Below are 20,627 nucleotides of genomic sequence, written 5' to 3' on the forward strand. Positions count from 1 at the left end.
ACCAGAATACTGGGTCCAAAATCCAAAAAAAGATTTTAAATAGGTATAATAGTATATAATATATAATATATATAATATATCAAAAAAATTAAAAAAATAATAGAAAAAGAAAAAAAGGTGAGGGATGACAATCCGCCGATCCAAGTCTCTCTCAAGCCCAAAAAGGTACCAGGAACAAGCTTCCCCCCCGTGGATCATTACTTCTACTCTTTAAGACACCCTTCCCTCCTTGCTGTACTTATAATCTCCCCTCCCCTCAAGTATAACAACCCCCCTACCTATATCAATCTGAGACCAACCTCCCCTTCAACCCTTTTAACCTTCCAACTCAAACCGCGTCAAAGGGCTTCTGACACCAATATACGCCTATCTTATTCTGCGTGTTCCATACCAGCCCATTCTATTGTCCTAGTTTGGCAATTTACAATCTATTCCGACGCGAAATAACGCGAAACATCGCGATCAAACCTGCAGCCCTCGAGGAACTTTAGTCGATCTCCAGTCCAGATCCAGCCGTTACAGCCTTTGCCGCGGTAACGGAGGATCTATAGTCTACATTCCTAGCCTTGCTTGGAACCTCACGCGACGCGCCTCTAATTTTGGCTTCGAATCTGAGCTTAGACCATGGCGTATAGCTGTAAGTCCGATCTCCACTCCTCGGGATTCTATGCTGGACCAATTTGTTTATTTCTGCTCGTTTGTCCTCCATTCCCTTGATCTTTTTGAACATTCTTTCCTTTCTTCCCTATTCTCCGGGACCTAATACACATTCTCTTGTCTTCCCTTTTGCACTATCCCATCCCTATCTTTCTTTTATTCCTTTCTTTTACCTCACTGTCGACCCTTACCCTCGTTCTACCTGTTAATTACTTGACTTCGACTTTCGTTCTTCTACAAAAAGAAAAAGCAAACAAAAAAAAACCAAAACAAATACAATTTACTAAAGTCCCTTGGGCAGGTGATACCATCAACTCAGTTGCATCTCGACCTTTCAAAACTGAGGAACTGGACGATATGAGATCTCACGGACAGCAAATCTCTGATCGTTTAACTGTTGAAGTTGACTGCCGCTCTCTGGGCCCAAGTGAATGCCCCTCGATGACTTCGAGCTTTTCTCCTTTGGACTCTCCAACTCCCACGCCTACCAGTCTCTACAGCCAAGGTTCAATGGCCTCACCCGGTTGGCACGAGCCTTCCCACTATCACCACGGCCTCCCAATGGAGCGTCGAACTTCAGCTACGCCACTGCGAAGCGCATTTAGAATGGCGGATCTCACGTCGGGTGAAGGCATGATGAATATGCCCTGCGGCAACATGGACCGACAGGAGCAGATGCCTCTCCCCGACTATCTTCCTGGATTCGATGAGAACGTCGATCAACTCTGGATCCCTCAGGATATGCCAAAGACATACCAGGAACCCCAGTTTCCTTATCAGGCCTCGATGCCTCAGTACACCCAGATGGCTCGCAACTACTACCACCGTCCTCAACAGGCTGGATATCTGCCTGAATCCGCCTCGAACCCTTGCTTGTCTCGTCCAATCTTTAATCAACCCACTGAGCGGATCCCTAACTCCGCCTCAATGACCAATATGCTCCACTGGATGCCTTCCCACGAGTCGTTGGTACCCCAAACCATCACCCCTGCTCAGGTCCAGCCCTTCCCTTCTGGACCCGTGACCCCTCCTTCTTCCTCTTATTCTGACTTTCCTACCAACATTCCAACATTCAAATCCCACACTCCTTCTACTCCCCATCGATCTGTTTCCATGGGTACTCCCTCGGGGTCAGATACTCCGATCAGTCGAATGTCTGGACACAATGATTACCAGGAAGAGTTCCAGCTATCTCCTGTCTACCGTGAAGGCATGATGCAACGTCACCGTCAACCTTCGCGCAAGTCCTCCAAGAAACAGCTCCTTCGCTCTAACCTGAGTCTCGAGAACTTGCCGTCAATCATTAAGCAAGTTCAATTCAAGTGCAAGGAGCCTGGCTGCAAGGGGCGATTTAAGCGCCAGGAACATCTCAAGCGACACATGAAGAGCCACTCCAAGGAGAAGCCCCATGTCTGCTGGGTTCCTGGTTGCCACCGTGCCTTCTCTCGCAGTGACAACCTCAACGCCCACTATACGAAGACCCACAGCAAGCGGGGCGGTCGCAACCGCTACGTCGCGACACTCGATGAGACCAGTCAAGACTTTGATCCTGACTTCCGTGGCCAGCTTACCCCAGACGGTCGGCCAATCTACGGCAGCAAGCTTGAAGATAGCATGCCTGACTGTGGCGAGCTGAGCGTTGATGGCTGGGATGATTAGTCGCACGACCTCGTCAAAAAAGCAAAATCGAAAATCGAAAACCCCGAAAAAAAAAAAAGCACAAAAAAAAAAAGAAACTCCACGCGGGTTTTTCCAAAAGAAAATATGGAATTATAGAAACACAAAGCAAAAAACTTGGCTCTCATTGGGTCTTATTGATACCCCGTCTCTGGAGGATCGACTGCTCTGAAATGGCATAGGCATTACGGGGCCAGATCTCTGGCCGTCCTGGCGTTGTACATGTCTCCTGGAGGATAGGAGACTTTTTGATTTATTTATTTCCTTTCTTTTGCATAATTTGTTTGGTGCCAAAGGCTGGGAGGTATCTGTGAACATGGAATTTATCCGGCGTTGCATATGTTTTCTTGTCTGGTTTGGGGGGATCGCCAACTGGAATAATCATTTGGGAGGACAACCCTCAGGGGTTGGGCCATCGTGTACAATCTGCTACAACGTGTTGTTGTTTTATTTTTTTTATTTTTTTATTTTTCGCTTGTACTACCACCCATTATCGCACATCGGTATAATATACACAAAAATCGAGATCTACATTGTTGCACTGCATTGCTATTGCCTCAGCCCTGTCCTGTATACCACCCAACCCTTTTTGAGAACTCCAAAGCCTTGGGCTGAACTTGCTTCAACCTTCTAACTTCGCCTCTCGCACGGTTCCTGATCTCGGGGAAGTTGAGACATGCGCCCAAAATGTTACATATCACAAGACTCGGGGCTCTAGATCCCTAGTTCCTGGATCTCTCCAAACCGATCCATCTGGTCGATCGAGTGGATCAAATGCCGAACAAATTGAGCCTGCTGCAGTCATCAGCATGGCAAAACTGTACCTGCTACTTGTCTGTCCTCGGAACTCTCCACATTCCACTCCTAACGGGGCGGCCTACCCATCACCCCGTTTCAGAAACGCCATGTCATCGTCTCTTCACCGCGGCTATGGACACAGTTTACCCACTATCAAAATACAATTGTGCACTATTCATGTGGAACACAGTGCCCCGAATACGCACCGCAACACTACTGCAAACCACCAAGAGTCGATACTCCACTTCACCCGCGCCACTTTCGACAGCCCAACATCGCTAGCATGTATCAGATAGCCATGTGGAGCCCAACTCACCCGTTCTCTGTGAAACTCCAAACCTCCAAACCTTGCAAAAAAAAAAAAAAAAAAAAGAAAACCTTACCATAGTTCTAAGTATAGCATAAGAGCAAGAAGAAGCCACGAAAACGAAATGGGAAAGAGAAAAAGCAAAGAGAATTCAACATGCTACATGCTACATTGTACATGCTGCATGACCAAGGATCCCACGATCAAGAGCCGCGCTCCTACGTGCCTGGACTCTGGCCACCGTGGTTGTTCATGCGTCCCTCATTCCTCATTCCCAATTCTGCAGGCATTGGCGCTTTAACAAAAGAACAGTGACGCCCCATGACAAACGTCCCTTCGTCTTCCGGACGAATGGACGAAACCCGTATTTGCTTTTCCACTAATGATCGTCGTGCATGGAATATCTTATCGTTCTTCAAACTCCAACGCAGGGACTTGGTAGGACCTTTTGTCCTGCACATCCACTACCGGCATGTACATTATTAACTCTTGTCTATCACCCTACAAAGCACAACACTCAACATACTGACCTCATTTATTTTCCGATAATCAGTGCTATTCCACTAATTCCAAACTGTATTCTCCAACTGCCGAACCCAATTCCAGATTCCAAATCCCCATTCCAAATACCCAAGTCCACCGCTACACCGATGTTTGGCACATTGTGCGGTGAGGTGATTATTAGGCACGACGTTAAATTAGCCCGACGCCCATGACCTGCATGTAGTATACTGTTACACCGCGCTATGTGTATGCCACGCCGTACAAATTGGGAATGAGAGTCCGGGCGTCCCTATGGCATGATGTGTGGGAATGATATCCAACCGCCTTTTCACTCTATTGGTTTTCATTCCTTGATTTTTGTCTTTTGTCATGCACAATAGTACCTATGAGAATAATTTCTGGAGATGCATCCCCTAATAGGCTACTAGGTCATGTGCAACGATATTATTTTTGTTTTCCCTGTACATAGTCCTTCCATTTCTAGATTGCGCGCGCGCGAACGATCGGTGAACTGTTTCCGCTGCTTCTGTTTCGTATTAGATCTGCTACGCAAAGATCTGACTGCAGCGATCACGAACTCTTTTGTTTTCTTTTTTTGTTCTTGTTACCCTTCCTAATTTGGAACTACCAGATAGAACGAATCCATTATCAATGTAATGGTACCTATTCTCACATTCCAGGGACGAACTCCCCCGGCCACTTGGATGACTACCATCAACACACCGCATCGGTATGTCTGTGCGTGTGGACTTGGATGACGAAAGGAAAATTAGTAGGGTGAGACATTATACAGAGTTTAAAACAGCATATCTGGACATAAGTACTCTGTACTTCTTACGGACGTTCTACTCCGTAGCATCCGAGTAAATCGTACCAATGTCAACGCAATGCCTATCTAGCTTGGCGCTTATCTGCGAGGAACTCTTTTCGATTGGCTTCGCATACACGCTATACAGATCTACACCCCATTGTGCCGAGGTTACTCCATACATGCATTGGAATGTGATACCGGAGCGTCAATGAAGTTGGTTCTAGGCTCTGAGATAGGGTTGGTTTAGTATGAGTTATTTTCTGGGGTGATTGTCAGTTTTGTATGCGATGCAACCCCAATATTATCACTCGCTCCATTCTATGTTCTCTAGTAGCAATGAAGATATCTAGAAAAGATCTCTAGCGGTTCTTATTCGCTCGGCTTGGTTGATCCTCGGGTGATGTACGGCGATCTCCATCCCTAGCTTCGGGTCTTGGACTGGGACCCGCTCGGCAGTCGATATATTTTCGTTGGTGCCTGATTTCCCGCCTTGCTTTAATCCTGTTAGGTAAAATTGCTTAATATCGCCCACTTTTACCATACATATTGATGGTGATCTCGTTGCCATTCTCGAATGGACTTGCAGGCTGGGTGAGTCCTCCAGCCAACAGACCAACAAGCTTACAGCCTAGACCCCGCCCCACGACTTTCTGTATTACTGAACTAATTATAAATATCCGTCTGCTTTCCCGTGCGATAGCACTTGCGACGTCATAAGATATCAAAATCCCATATGAATCCATCCTTCAAATGTATACTCGGCTGTTGATACCTTTCCTAACCGGGAAATAGCTTAGTCACTCTTCGGCCCGCTCACGCTGACACACCACTTATGTAATCACACGATATAAAAACTCAGCGCACCAATTTTCCATGACTCCTTCATATTCAATCCGACATCTTTTGTCTACCACTCGACATTACAAAAACATGCTTTGCAAAGCCATTGCCCAAGAGATTAATGTGTTCTCTTGGTCATTGACTGTAGCCTTGCCTCTATTATACAACCCCTCCATCTCTCGAGACAACTCTGGTCTCTCCTTACTATGATGATCACCATTTCTATTGACATGAACTTCTCCATGAATGTTTCAAAAATATCAAGCTCAACAGTCTGAGTAATGATTGACCAGAGAGAACAGTCTCAGGAAGTGATGGCCACCGGCGGCCTTTTTTCTTTCTTTTGCTCGATACATACTGACGGTATCTATTGATATCCCCCTTTTTAATAGCTTTTTTGATACCTTAAGTATCCAATTGAATACTTACAATCATTACCTTGTGCCTTTTCCTTTCCCTTTTCCCACACAGCTTTGCAGCTTATAGCACGGATGTCAAATTGCGATCCGGCCCTTTCATGGCCGCGGTCGCGCCGAAGAAGTGCTTATATCGAAATGGAGATTTAACTATCCCCCTCGCCAGTGAGTACTAGATTTTTGTCTTACGGTTCGTCCGAGATGGCAAACATCCATTGAAGATCTGGAACATCCTTATTCGTAAGCTTCGTTTATAGTTATATAATTATATTACCAGTTTGACCAGAATACTCGGCCTTGTGTAGTCTTCTCAGATATCATTTTTTAGGCACTCTGTTTTGTTGGCTTTCTAAACGCCGGTAGAGAGCGGGATTGTGCTCCCTCTTATCCTTTCCCTGCTCCAGATCTTGAACTAAGTCAGTGTAGAGATACAAAGCAACATTGAATGCTGCGTGAGGTTATAACGATGTTCAAGACATGGTCCGAGACATGCTTAGACTGATGCTAGAATTCGTCAAGGTGTCTAGGAGAGGCGGTGCAAGATCTAGTACACTCCTATAATCGAGACTTGCACACGTACAAGACCAACCTACAAAAGTCTAGAGTAACAAATAGTATCCAGTTCTTGCATTTTGTGTTATCAAATTCGAGGTATTTCCACAATGCAGTTTTCAATCCAAACCCCATAGTCGCGTGATATCAAATAACTCCTGTACAGAATGGTATCGAGTCTGATAAATCCCAGGGTTCCCACCGAAAGCCGCGCCCAAATAGTACAATTGAAAAAAGGGAACAAGAAAAGAAAAACAGAATAAGGGAAATCTAACGCCGTCCTCTCCAATCTCCATGATGCCTGGTCCCTGTACAAAATCCCGGGATTTCAAAAAAACAAAAAAACAAACAAAAACAAAACAAAACAAAAAATAGAACGAGAAAAAGAAGCCAAAGCCAATGACAGTGAGCGGTTGCTAACCAATGAATCACTGCCGTGGAGTAAATGCTCATAATAAATCGACGTCGAGCCAGATTTTACACTGGTGAAATTGTAAATGTGCAAAAGCTTCTGTCCTCGCAGATTATCAACAATCTCGTATGCTGCCACGTTATATCAGTGCCAACAGACAGTCTAGCCTCACTGGTTCATGCCACCCATACTGTGCATCGAGCCCTGCGCTTGCATTTGCTGGGCTTGCAACGCAGCCCGCTGTTGCTGCTGTTGCTGTCCGCCATCCCGCTCACGTCGCATAACCTCGGCGACCCACGCTTTAGCGGTCTTTTCCAACCCGGGACCATACTGCTGCGCAATATTGGAAGGGTACTGGTTTGGCGGGCCGTACTGAGCCATGTACCGTGTCGACATATCATGTCGCATGCGAAGCAGTCGTTGCTGGTAGAGCTGGGTGTATCTCTGTGCTTGGTTCATGGGCTGTCCGTTTTGACCCATTTGGCCACCATTCGCCTGTGCAGCTGCCATTAGCATTTGCTGCTGCTGCTGGGATGTCATCTGCTGATTCCCTTGGTGTGGTTGGGGCTGCTGGCCCTGCATCTGTGGGTGCTGGCCTTGCTGCTGCTGCTTGACTATTTGCATTTGCGCATATTGAGCTCGCATAAGCTGAGCCTGGTATGCTTGCTGGCCTTGTTGAGTAATTTTAGGAACACCCTGATGGTTTTGTTGCTGTTGCTGCTGCTGTTGCTGCTGTAGCATTTGTTGTTGATGAGACTGTATATTTTGTTGAGCGTGGGCATTGGCTTGCAGTTGGGCCAGCTGCTGCGGCGTGAACTGATTGTGTTGCATATGTCCTTGTTGTTGCGCCTGAAGAAGCGCTTGCTGTCGGTGTTGTTGTAGCATCATCTGCTGTTGTGGCGTGAAGGGCATGCCCCCATTCATTTGCGGCGTAGGTGCCATCCCCTGATTCATCACCGGAGTCTGACCCATCGAGTGGGTTGGACTGCCATGACCCATCCGCTGAGTAGGTGTGACATTACGCATGATTGGCGTGGCATGCGACATAGCTGGTGTACCCTGGGTCATCTGGGGAGTGCTATGTCGGCTTGGTCCTTGCTGACTTCTCGAAGGTGCCATCGGGTGGCTCATAACATTCGGATGCGCATGCTGTAAAGCAGATGGAGGTCGCGGTGGGCTGCCAGATCCAGAGGCGGTCATGGTCATCGGAACCGCCTGTGGCATAATGTTACCAACCAGTGGTGATGAAGTGGTATGTGGGGTCTGGTTACGTACAACAGGCGAAGACTGTTGGCCTTGGCTGACGCCATTGGGCTGGGCCATAATGTGACGATTTTGCTGCTGTGCAGCGAGTTGGGCCTGCGCCTGTTGCGCAGCGAGTTGTTGTCTCCGAGATTCTTCTTTCGCATGTTCCTCGGCTTGCCGCTGCTCGATCGCACGGCGTCGCTCTCTCTCCTGCTCCTGCTGCTGTCTCTTGGCCAACTCCTGCTTCAACTTCATTTCGTGCTCACGTTTAGCCTTCTCCTCGTGTTGCATGCGAATCGTTTCAAGTGTCTTGAAGCGAGAGAATCGGGGTTCGAATGGCGCCACACCACCCGCGTCATCCACGGCAGCAGCCTTAGCAGCACCGCCAGGACCAGAAGCCGTGGGCTCCAGGCGCTCGTCCATGATGAGCATGAATCTCTCCTCTTCGGCTGCCAAGGCTTCGTCCGCGGCAAGTTCGGCAACAGTTCTCTTTCGGCGCTTGGGCAAGGGTGGCGGGTCGCAATGCAGTGGGCTTTCCAGGTGCTTGAACAGCTCTTGAGCAGCTTCGATAGTATGCACAGGATCTAAGAATAGAGGAGGCGCCAATGCCTGTATCATTTTAGATTCGCATTCCAAAAGATCTTCTGGTTCAACCAGCATTTTCTGTCTCTTTGCAACGTGTCCACGATCTGGTTGACTGCTCCCAGGGGTGGCCGAAGACCCAGAGGAGCTTGATTGAGCTGGTGCTTTGTTGGCTCTCGGGTCGGGAGTGGTGACCAGCAGTGTCAACTCTGCCTGCAAAGTTCGGGCAGTGGGATGGAGTACTGTGGTGAATACTCGAGGCTTCACGGGGGAATTTTTCTGACTTGTATTGCTAGTCTTGCTGTCCGTGTGGTCACCAATAGCCGGACCATCTGTCTGTTGACTAGCAGTCGGCGTCCCATCAACCTTGGTGCCTTGCGTGGCCGAGGTGTCCTGATTTTGCTTTGGATATGGAACAAAAGCGGATGGGGTAACATGTTCGTTGTAGTTGTGTAGAGAGAATGGTGTGTTGTTCTCGTTCGATGAGGTCGCGGATACTTTTCTCGCTTGCGCCGAAGCAGATTTGTGATCGATAACACGGACGATGAGGCAACCTAATAATGTTAGCAGGCGGATAATTAGACTACCTGTCAAAGCCGACAAGTACCTTCATAAAACTGCACACCGCCTCGCAGAAGCTCCTCGATCAGATCATGTGGAACAGTCCCGGCGCGAATGTGCTCGATGATGACTTTCATCTCGGAGTTGTAAGGGAAGCTACCATCTTGCTGCTCAAATCGAAAATGTGTAGGATGTAAATGCACAATAAGGGATGGAGGGCATTTCGAATACTTCTTGAGGATGTAAGATGTAGTTTTCACTATGACAAGAAAGTTAGTGATCGCGCATTGGCATTGCGACTGTCACGGAAATCATTACCATATGGTTCTGGTGCTTTTTTCCCAACTCGTTGTGCGTTATCAGTGGCAGCAGTCCTCGTTACTGGCCGGCCAGAGCGTGAGGACTGATCCATGGGTCTTTGCGACTGGTTCCTGGTCCGATTAAGGGGGCCTCTAGTCGTGGAACTCGCCACATGGGCCACGCCGTTTGTGAAATTGGAACTTGCGTTGACAGAGGCACCCGTGGGAAGGCGTTTTGCGGCAGATGTGGGCGAAGATGAGAGGTGCTGGCCCTTGACTCCGTTGACCGCGGCCTGGCCGAAAGGCGGGGGCGGCCGCTTCATCTTCTGGGTATGGGAGGCCGGCTTGGAGATTGCGGTCGCCATCATGTCTGCGCCGGTTGCGCAACCTCGGCGTGACCAGTGAGTTAAGAATGCGATTTATCGGAATGCTGGATTGATGATGTTGAATGGAAGCCGTGCTCGGGAAATGAATGAGATGGCCGATGCGCGAGACATGTGGGGATAGGCAGGTCGGCACCGGTCCCCAGCACAGCTGGAATCAATGCGGAAAATCTGCGGATATTGACCGAGTGGGATTAAAGAATGAAAGAAAGAAAGCACCCGTCCAATAATGCTGCTGGGAAGGGGTGAATCGGTGAAGCCGCTAGACGAGGTCTTTCTGAGGTAGGTCAACTGATGATGCCAAGCCGTCGGTCAACGAGAAGTGAGTCACATGATCATTTCCGAATTGGGACTAGTATGAATGGATGAGATGACAAGATACAACAACAATGAGCCCTGGAGACTGACTGAATACATAGGTAAATGAATCAACGCCTGAATAGTTTTTAAATACTACGCCTAATGCTCTATACATGTCAGAGCTAAGTAAGATAATTCTGAGAATTCAACCATGTTGTAAATCGGTGCAACTCGAGGCAAAAGAAGCATCCTTTATTCTGTCAATCGTATCAAATCAAAGCAAGAAATTTCGAAAAACAGGGGAATAGGGTCAATCAGTCATAAGGGGGGTAAAAAAGACAGGTATAGACAAGCGAACAAATATGAACATCAAAATCATGGGGCCACAACTTGATCTGACCTAGTCCAGACCACGAACTCGTCGTCGCCAGTCATCTCCGACTCGGACAACGTCAACCACATCAACGCTCTTGCCGAGTCCTGTGACGCCCTCCTTTTGCCACCACTTGTCTCCCTTTTCTCCAAGTGCTGACTCGTCGTCACTGTCGATAAGTCCGCCACGGCCACCCTCGTCTCCAACCACCACGATAACCTGGCGAACCCAACGAGTCAGCTGAGTGACGGGTTCACCCACATCTCCAGTCAAGGACTCTTGGACATAAACAAGTTCTGGGAATAGGTGACGAGCGAGGTGCACATAGCCACCAGGGGTGCTGAAAGGCATGATCATGCTGTCCTTCTCAACAAGCGCTTGTGCTTGTGTGTATAACGTTTTGAAGAAGGGAGATGTGCCCTCCAATTCATCGTCCTGGTGGGGTTCGACAGGAGTCAAGACCCCAGAGGCCAGTTCCCCGACAGAAGCTCCTTCTTCGGTGCCAATGTTCGAATAAGACGAGGCCATGGAGGGTGTGGTAGGAGGTGAGCTCCTCCTGATGGCGTGTTTCAAATCCGGGGCATAAATCAACACAAAGATCTTGGAGTTCTCCACATCGACGTGTTCAGGGAGATGGGATAGAATGGACTGCGATTGTCAGAAAAGGCTATAGTGGCTATCAAGGGCGAGGAGTGCTTACCGCATGTTCAGAAGAAAATCCGTCGGGGTCAGCCGCTGAAACAGAGGAGACCACAATTGCAACGGTCTTCTGGTTCTTGCTAGCGGTATTTACTGGACGGCTCGGCAATCCACCACTCATAGTCGGCGCAACAGCGCCTTGTTGGCTTCGCTCGTGAGCTCTGGTTTGAGCCTCTTCCGACCATCTGGAGTGGTCTTCGTAGTCACCCTCGCCTTTGTTATCTTCACGAATTGAGGTGAGAGCACCACCGACAAAGGCTCCTGCAGCAGTGACACCAGCCACAACTCTTTTGCTGGCGCCATCGAAGATCTGTTGAGGGCTAGGCGTGCGGCGCAACGCACCTTGCATGCGAGCCATCATACTATGATCATAGGAAGCGTCTCCCGGCAGTACCTCCGCTCCTGCGCTTCGGGCATAATCTCCGGTAGCATAGGAAGGTGGAGGGTAGTCACTTCCAGGTCCAACAGGGGGCGGGTAAGGGCGACCATCTCCATGGGGGCGGTCGTCTTCATCTTCGTCGTCATTTCGTTCACTCCAGATCCATGCTGCAATGCTAATAGTTGCAATTCCAGCAGTCAAGGCCAAGGGGAGCCAGTATCCAATGGCGGTTCGTCCACCGGTTGAGCTAAAACCGGTGCCGGCTCCGCCGCGACGACGCCGAGGGTCTTGAGGGAAGGACATTGCAATCGCGGGTGTTCAATTAGAGGCACATTTAACGGCTATTAATCGCGGTCGCAATGACTCGCAGGTCGCATTTCACACGTTGATTTGCAAAAATAAGAGGTTGGGAAAAGGGGAACGAGGGAAAGGAGGGAGACGTCTCTCCTCGGATCCCAGAAACATGTGGCTGGTGATTACCGCGGGTGTTTACTTGTGTTTGTCCTGTTTGCGTCTTGCTAAATCTGGAGGCGGGTCGGCATCACGTGCCACCTCCCTCCGAGATTATGTAAGTGGTTTTTCTGACTCCTCCAAAGCAGGGCTTATCGGTTTTAGAGAAATATATGACTAGGTGTGAGAACTCGCAAGCGCATTGTTAGTCCAGAACATGCCTCACTCAGTACCTGTGCCCCCAACGGGCCTGCAAGCCCTAATTCTTGTGAGCAATTAACTTCCATATATATGTCTTGAAAGAAAAGCTAACAAGCAAATAAGTGTGGCCCGGGTGTATCGCTCAACACATTCACTTCGAACCCCGAGGAGTACCCAAAATGCCTTATTCCTGTGGCCAACCGTCCAATGCTCTGGTATGCCCTGGACTGGTCGAAAAGGATGGGTATCACTGGTAAGCGCATTTCCACCGTCGAAATAACATGCGGGGCATCCCATGACGCCATGTGCTCTATCGCAAAACATCGGATGGAAGACTGACTATACTAGATGTCACTTTGGTCACTCCTCCCTCTTCGCTCGCCCCCCTCCAGGCCGCTCTACGACAGAACCCACATCTTACCTCACTCCCTTCGCCCTCAGTCATCGCACCGGCGGACCTCGAGATGACGACTGGCACAGCAGAGCTCCTCCGTCTGCCCGAGGTGCAGACGTGTATCAAATCCGACTTCCTTCTCTTGCCTTGTGATCTAGTTTGTGAAATACCCGGAGAGTCTCTGCTTGAAGCATGGATGGTGTCTGGCGGCGAGAAAAATCGTCGGAATGGACTCAGCATGTACTATCAGACACAGGGCCGGGAGGAGAGTGTCAAGGGCGAAGCTACAGACTTTTTGGCCGTTGCACCACTTGAGCAGAGTGAGGCTCCTACCGTGTCTCATGCCGCGCTTCGTTCCTCGCTTTCAAAGCTCGTCCTATCTATGCCTATGGCCACATTGAAAGAGAAATTGGAAAATGACAAGGGCTTCCTTGTGCGCCACTCCCTGGTGGATACGCATGCGCAGGTGAAGTTGCTGACGACATACCGTGATGCGCACATCTACGTCCTACCTTACTGGGTCAAGGACATGGCTCGTCTGAATGAGCAATTCCAATCCGTCGGTGAAGATTTGGTTGGATGGTGGGCCAAATCGGAATGGCAACAAGGCCTGAGCGACAAACTGAAGATCAACGAAATCTTCCAGCAGAAAAGCCGTCGCCAGAGCCACGGCCTCACTCTAGGTGAGAGTGAAAGCCACGACGGTGAATCCATCGATGGTGAATCGCTGGAGGAGGAGATTGATCTACAGAGCATGAGCACTACCAAATCCACCCCAGCCAAGTTCACAGCCGCATTAGACCCTCAATTCGCGTCTCGTGTCAAGGTTCCCGCCTCGCAAACTGTCAAGACTCCCAAGTCCAATCTACCACCGATGCTCGCTTACGTCCAAAAGGGCACAACGCCATTTGTTCGACGGGTTGATTCATCTGCCGTCCTTCTCTCTACCTCTCTCCGTCTTGCTAAGCTGGAGTCCATCGAAGAGGTTGGCCGAGTTGCTTCGTCGGCATTCGCGCATGCCTCCAAAGTGGCAAACACAGCTAGCATCGCACAGCGTTGCACCGTCACGAGGAACGACTGTCTAGTGGATAATAACTCGACAGTTGAGGAGAAGTGTGTGATCAAGGAGACTATCATCGGTGCTAATTGCCATATCGCCAGCGGTGCTCGGTTGACTCGTTGTTTGATCATGGACGGTGCTGTTATTGGCGAACGCTGTCAATTAACAGGTACCATTGTTGGACGCCGCAGTAAGATCGGCCGGGAAACCGTGATGAAGGATTGTGAGGTTCAAGACGGAAACGTCGTTCCTGATGAAACTGATGCCAAAAACGAGAAGTTTATGATCTTTGAGGGTATTGACGATGAGGACGATATGGATGCTTCGGGTGATGACCAAGATTATTGATTTTTGAGGTATATTTATCCTGGCTAAACGTTTATGAGATAAGATCCATGAGATCAAGATCAAAAAATAGAATTTTATACCCCAAGTGAAAGTTGGAAAGCCTGATATCTGAGGCAGAAATGTACTTTAACCAGACACTGTAAATGACACCATATCGGGGGTGATCCGAACAAGATAGGCTAAGAGGCTCATAAATACCGTACACAATGGTGTAATGCGTATGGCCAATGCGTTCCTGCTTCCCCGGATGCATACTAAAACTTAACACTTGCACCAAGGCAAAGTAGTGCAAGCACGAGACCTTTTTGGTACGTTATCTTGGCAATGGAGATATTAGTAACTGACATATTGCATGAACTATACTCCGCACGAATGAGCAGCTTTGAAATTCTTTCTCTGGAACTTGGGTTGCATCCACCAAACATCAGACCATAGCGTGGATTCTCGGGGTTTGGTCGCGATGCCATAAAAGACACCGGGGATATTGTCCGAGAAACACAAAAGACTCGAGTGATCACCGAAGCGATATTGAGCTCCACAAGTGGAAATATTTGTCTTCTCCGCATTTGTTTCGTGACATTCTTGGCCTGTAGCCGAATTGCTACCCCTGATCAGCCACCGAGCACCGTGCATATTTATTGAGGGTTACCCCGTTGAATAACAGGAGATGGGAGATTAGATTTCAGTGCACAGAGCCATGGGGTAAATGAAACGGGGGGCGTCAGGATGCTTAATCAATGATTTGCGGTATCAGACGCGCCCCTCAGTGCGCAATCTAAAAAAATTTCCCGCTAATTTCCAAGACCGGGAAAATTAGGTGCCAACCCGTATGGAGACGGAGATATATGTATTCTCCACTGTACTCCGTACTTCTAAGTTGATAAATGGTCTAAAATGATTTGGAAAAAGTGAGCATATCGAAAACACCCGTGTGCCGATCACACGGGATGTGTTGTGGAATGTGGATCGACGGATTGAGTGGTTTGCAGCGAGTGGAGAGGGAAAGCGGGACAATTTTGACGTGGAGATGTATTGTCCCATGAGCAGACATAGATAAGAAGTTGCATGTAAGCACATTTCTCTGTACGAAGTACATGGTATGTGCATAAGCCTAGAGGCATAAGTACATCCAGATGGCAAAAGTGAGCGACTTGATCTCAAGTCCTAGACCTCACGCCGTATCAATAAGCTGGACTGCATGAAGCATGTCAAAATGGCATTGTACTAAGGCTTGTAAATTTGTTAAAATCAACTGTAAAAGTGAAGTAACATAAAATATGTCAAGTCCATTCCAAAAGAAGAATTCAGCCTCACGTGTGATGTCTCAAGAGTAAAAATATAAAACCAAGACGATACAGTGGACTGGAGATTAGGTTAGTGGACCATCACAACCATGGAAACAGCTCGGACTTTTACCAGAGTTTGGGAGTTCTCTATGGTCTGAGGGCTTTATAAGACACAGTATGTCCACGGGTACCTATAGCAGATTAATAACAATACTGTACTGTACGTACTTTCTTGAGAATGTTTTCTAACACATGTGGATTCGAAAAGCCGAGATAGACAACCTTAGTGCAGGCGGAACTCGCGGGACCGTGGCCGATCAGATATCTATGTTTACCCACGTTCTCTACCTTTTAGATTTCAGTTTGATAGGGAGATTTTATAAGGTACCTAAGTACAGGAATAAATATCCAAATTAGAAGTTCGGATGGAATATTTTGGCTTAGAATGGAATGAGCTATGGAGATGTCTAAGAATATCCGATGGAGTATTAAAGGGGAAGCCCTATGATTGGCACATAAATTTGGAGGTCGGGCCCCCTTTTCTGAACGGCTTCAGGAGGTGACTCTGTGGAAGTAGATAACAGTCAAAATAAACAGAGGAATACGGAATAGTAAATAGTCAATAGTAAATGTAGTAAATATAGTAAATATATAGTAACCTTGGGAAAAAAGTAGACTGGATAAGTAAATACGAGTAAGTAGAAAGGATAAAAGATTACGTTGTACTCCTGTATCATGCAGAGAGATGCATAAGCATAATTAGTTAATGACAGGTTTTCTTTTCTTTACTATTTCATGCTATTTCATGCTATTTCATACTCGCAATTCAATTCAATTTGATTTCAATTCCATTCGATTTGGAGTGCGGACCTAATCTACCCCGTGTCTACCGTCTACGTGATCTCTCTCTCTCCCCCCCTCTTATTTTCCTTTCCTCCATCTCCCTTCTTTTTCTCCCACTTCAGTGAACAGGCACATTATAGTGTCATTGTCATTTGAAGGTTACGGGGTTCTTTCTGTTTACTCTCTCTCGTTTTTTTTTTCTTGTACATGGCTCTCCTATTCTAGAGACGTCTTATCATCCCTAGGGATCTCTCCCTTTTTTTTTTGCCTTAACCTCCTTTCGTTTCTTTCAACTCGCCTGGTTTCGAGTTTCCTTCTTCTGGCATCGAGCGTCCTTTTTTTAATCGTTGTACCACTATAGTCTATGTCCACGTTACTTAGAACAGGTATGGTTACCCCCTGGCTGACGCGGTCCCTTATCCCCCCCCCAACGTGCACAGCAAAAGAAACAAAAAAAAAAAAGCAAAGCACGCCCCCTTTCCTTACAAACTCCACCTTTCATACATTGAACAACGTGAGAGTCTTATTTGAATTGTGATAGCTGACAGCTCTTTGGTCACAGCATCCCATTTCGTTCCTCGGATCCCTATTTGACGCGAACACAACTCGGGCTTTCTATCTATTCTCTTTCTTATTTTTGCGAGCCTGAGATCACGACCCTGGACAATCGTGATTCTTATCCTTTTTGACAATTTGCTGGAGAGAACAATATGGCAGCGTTGGTTCAAACAATTCCGCAACAGAGTGGCACGGTACCTGTTCTTCAGACGCGTCCTTCATCCTCATCAGGCACCTTCTCTTCTCCACCCCAGCAGGGCTCTCGTATCCAGACTATGTCTTGGACATCATTCAATACTGGTAATTCCGGGAGTTATCGAGCGGGCCACCCGGTTGTGGCTCCTTATGCCTACAACCCAAACATGGGCCAATCCACCCAAAATCGCCAGTCCTGGACACCACACCTCCGACCAGAACATCGCACCTTTTCCGCACCTACTACCCCTCAAGTGCCGGCGAATCCGACATACACCGGTGCCAGCCCCCGATCCCCCCATCCTGCAGCTGGTTCTGTATCCAATTCCTCTTCCCGTTCCTATGTTTCCAAGGACGACAGCGCACTTCCCTCACGGCAACCCAGGAGCGACCAGCCGCTCCGTCCCCTGTCTACAGCCAACCTTCCCTCCCCCTCTTTGAACATTTCCTCCCCGAAACCCTCCCCGAATCGGTATCGCCGTACCCCTCAACGAGCGGAAGCCGCCGCACCACCATCTCCTGTGGCCCCTTCTCCAATTCCGACCGTGACAGTCGATGATTTTGGTGGCCCTCGAGCAGCTCGACCGAACCTTCATAATCGGGTCTCAAGTGTGGATGATTCATCTCATGTTGAAAAGGCCCAGCCTGAACGATATCGACGAAGAAGCCTGGGCAATATGGACGCCACAGCGTACCCAAACTTGTCGCTGGATTTCCCGACTTCATCTTCTTCTCAATCTCAATCGGGATCCTATGACTTCATCACATTTGATACCAATCAGCGGCCTGCTTCCGCTCACTCTCAGCGGGACAGCGTGGGTAGCGTTCACTCGACACATTCGTCGGCCTCCTCGGTAGGATCATTGACAAACACTCTTGGAAATACTCCGAAGCTAACGGTGTCTATTTTCACAGGCACGAGAAGGGACGCCGTCGGAATCTAACTCCGTCACTAGCAAGGCCGGCAAGCCGGAAGACAAACGTACCAGCAAGCCATCGCCATTATCCCAACCGGTATCGACACAACCCAAAGCCCTCAAATCCAACCCTCCACCCGAAACTCCGAAGAAGCCAACACCACCTACACTGGACTCCCCCGCCGCCAAGCGTCTCAATGATTTGAAAAATGAAACGAAGCGCCCCGGGAAATCACGCTTGAGACGGGCTTTCTCGTTCGGCAGTGCCTCTGAGCTCCTGAAGACATCTGCACAAAGCAATGCTGCCAAGCGGGAAGCATTTGCTGCGGAACAGGCGCGCCGTGAAGCTCTGAGGGAACAATTGGGCCCGGAACAGGCTGCCATCGCCGAGCAGCAGGAACTGAGCGGACTAGGTGAAAGCATCTACTCCCATCAAGGTCACTTCTTCACTGGGTCCACCGATAACCTGTCCGTATCATCGACCGCTTCATCGGCGTCGATGATGCTTCGCAAGATGGGCAAGGGTGTGAAGCGCTCCACTCGCTCATTGGTTGGGATGTTCCGTCCCAAATCGGTGGCCAGCATCAATTCCATGGAGGGTGCGGCTCCCGAAGCTTCGCCCCCGCAGATCACTGTGGTGAACGTCGAGGCGGAACGGGAGAGCGTCACTGTCAACCCCGAACCTTCAGATTTACCTCGCGGGGGTACTGTCTTCCCCAAGTTTGAGGGCAATGCGGACGTCAGACGATCAGTTTCCATTCGGGAAAGAGCCGCATCGGAGAACTCCCAGTCGCGTAAGAGCATTGTGGGAGGGGACCGGGAACGGGCAGAGATCCTGGCGGCCGTCCGGAAGGGTATCTTGAAGAGTGCGTATCTCCACACAATACACTTGACATTTTGGCATACTGACCGATCTGATTAGAAACTCACTCGGACCTCGGTGTCTCTTCGCCTGCATACGCACTCGCCGGTGGTGACTCACCGCACTCCAGTGCTCCTCCGACACCCGATGAAGCGTCCCGATCCCCAGCCCACCAAAATGATCCGGTGAAGATTGCCGGCGAGGACTACTTCCTCTCGGGCGCAGGGCGGTACTCGGCTTCTGAAGCCAAGAGTGCACCCATCACCCCATCCACTGTCGGTGGTAGAAATATCGTCTTCAGTCCTCGCATCCAGTTCCACGAAACCTGGCCTAGCGGCGAGTATGACCGACGTGGAGAGATTGCGACTTGCAACCGTCTCACCCCGCTGCTTGCCCAGCAGATTCGGGAGGAGATCAATAACTTTAAGATGGTGAGTTGCTTACATTGTTCTATGCTTCAATGGTGCCAATACTAACAACTTTACAGGAGATGGAAGTCCATGAGAATTCCAAGATCTACACACACTTCATTTAAGTTTTGGGCGGGAGTCTCTAGCGTCGCTCGGTGACCTGAACCTAGCCATCTATGGCCAGGGTTCTATCTCACGAGCCTGCATTCTTGTCTAGACATGCATCAATTCCGGCGAAATAAGGTGTTTGATGATTTCTTCATCGCATGAACAGAAGCTGTGCTGTCCGGGCGGATCTTAATTGATTCTATGGATTGGTGTACTCTCTTCAGGGCGATTTGACCAATACAATCGTGCTTCCGGCGGATATTCCGCCAACCAAAAAACGGTGGTCTCTAGCATAGCGTCCATCCAAAACCTAAGATCTTCCTCTTCCACGAGGATAATATCTTAGGCGTCGATCTAATGAATGTTCCTCCTACCATCTAATCGGTGTGGCGGTGCATAGTCCTCACTTGTTCTCCGGCAATTTTTTTTTCCATTCTGTTCTCTCTTTCCTGCATTGTGTGCATTTGAGTCATTGTCATTGAGTATTGGGAGCGTGGGTTACTGGACTGTTTTGTTCTTTCATTTTACTTCAACTTTTCTCTCCTTATTCTCCTGTCCTTCTAGCACATCGTTCCTCATGGTCATTTCTAGGCCCTTTTCATATCTATCACTCACTAAGCTCCTCTGAATCCAATGTCTAAGCCTTGTTGCATTCCATCTCTGACAATGTCTTGTGTATCTCTTTGGCTGTTGTATTATTGCGTAACTGTGTTTAATGGGCGGTTCTCATCGGCTGCACAAATTCAATTTATGTCGTTCTCGTAATTATTATATTGTTATTGTACATCCTAGTAGTGTTGTGTATAAACTCATAGCATATGGGTAGATACACAAGCTTCATGTTGGTTTAAAGTAATTGATAGAATTGCATGTCAAAAGTATTTTAGAATTATATATTTTCATTCTGGATCTCAAAATTTGCGCCTCTTTAGGTTGTCAGGTTGCAAGCCAGCCTAGGCAAACCAATGACGATATAGCATCAAATATGACCAGAATATAGAAGAGTGTATGAAGAAAATATCCGAACATTTCTGACTCGGCACATCGACAAGTGGTACATCTAGTATCAGTCCTTACTAGTAGGAACTAGCCGATGCTTCTACTCACTCTCAAACTTTCAAAAGTTTCGAATTTTTTGAGATCGTCAGGTTGTCAGGTGAGTTATAATAGGTGGTGAATTCTACTAGTAAACCATACTAA

The 20,627-nt window shown here is 48.3% G+C and overlaps 5 protein-coding genes across 5 annotated transcripts; 3 read left to right on the forward strand and 2 right to left on the reverse strand.

The window, feature by feature from the left end:
• Window positions 1–1,098: 1,098 nt before the first annotated feature.
• Window positions 1,099–2,316, forward strand: brlA (C2H2 type transcription factor BrlA; the record flags this gene model as incomplete). Its single annotated transcript, XM_056717878.1, has 1 exon — window positions 1,099–2,316. One exon carries the CDS (start codon window positions 1,099–1,101, stop codon window positions 2,314–2,316), a length of 1,218 nt encoding a protein of 405 aa, XP_056582013.1.
• Window positions 2,317–7,142: 4,826 nt separating this feature from the next.
• N7517_000149 (uncharacterized protein) lies at window positions 7,143–10,029 on the reverse strand (the record flags this gene model as incomplete). The annotated part of the gene is made up of 3 exons (XM_056717879.1): window positions 7,143–9,355; window positions 9,409–9,621; window positions 9,681–10,029. The coding sequence occupies 3 exons, from the start codon at window positions 10,027–10,029 to the stop codon at window positions 7,143–7,145; spliced, it is 2,775 nt and encodes a 924-aa protein (XP_056582014.1).
• A 715-nt stretch (window positions 10,030–10,744) lies between these two features.
• On the reverse strand, window positions 10,745–12,098 carry N7517_000150 (uncharacterized protein; the record flags this gene model as incomplete). The annotated part of the gene is made up of 2 exons (XM_056717880.1): window positions 10,745–11,365; window positions 11,418–12,098. 2 exons carry the CDS (start codon window positions 12,096–12,098, stop codon window positions 10,745–10,747), a joined length of 1,302 nt encoding a protein of 433 aa, XP_056582015.1.
• A 364-nt stretch (window positions 12,099–12,462) lies between these two features.
• N7517_000151 (translation initiation factor eIF2B subunit gamma) lies at window positions 12,463–14,248 on the forward strand (the record flags this gene model as incomplete). The annotated part of the gene is made up of 3 exons (XM_056717881.1): window positions 12,463–12,513; window positions 12,570–12,699; window positions 12,795–14,248. The coding sequence occupies 3 exons, from the start codon at window positions 12,463–12,465 to the stop codon at window positions 14,246–14,248; spliced, it is 1,635 nt and encodes a 544-aa protein (XP_056582016.1).
• A 2,839-nt stretch (window positions 14,249–17,087) lies between these two features.
• Window positions 17,088–19,444, forward strand: N7517_000152 (uncharacterized protein; the record flags this gene model as incomplete). Its single annotated transcript, XM_056717882.1, has 4 exons — window positions 17,088–17,984; window positions 18,046–18,913; window positions 18,970–19,340; window positions 19,397–19,444. 4 exons carry the CDS (start codon window positions 17,088–17,090, stop codon window positions 19,442–19,444), a joined length of 2,184 nt encoding a protein of 727 aa, XP_056582017.1.
• Between the last annotated feature and the right edge of the window lie 1,183 nt (window positions 19,445–20,627).

Source organism: Penicillium concentricum (genome assembly GCF_028827145.1).
Source record: "Penicillium concentricum strain IBT 3081 chromosome Unknown utg000001l_segment0_segment0, whole genome shotgun sequence".
NCBI lineage: Eukaryota > Fungi > Ascomycota > Eurotiomycetes > Eurotiales > Aspergillaceae > Penicillium > Penicillium concentricum.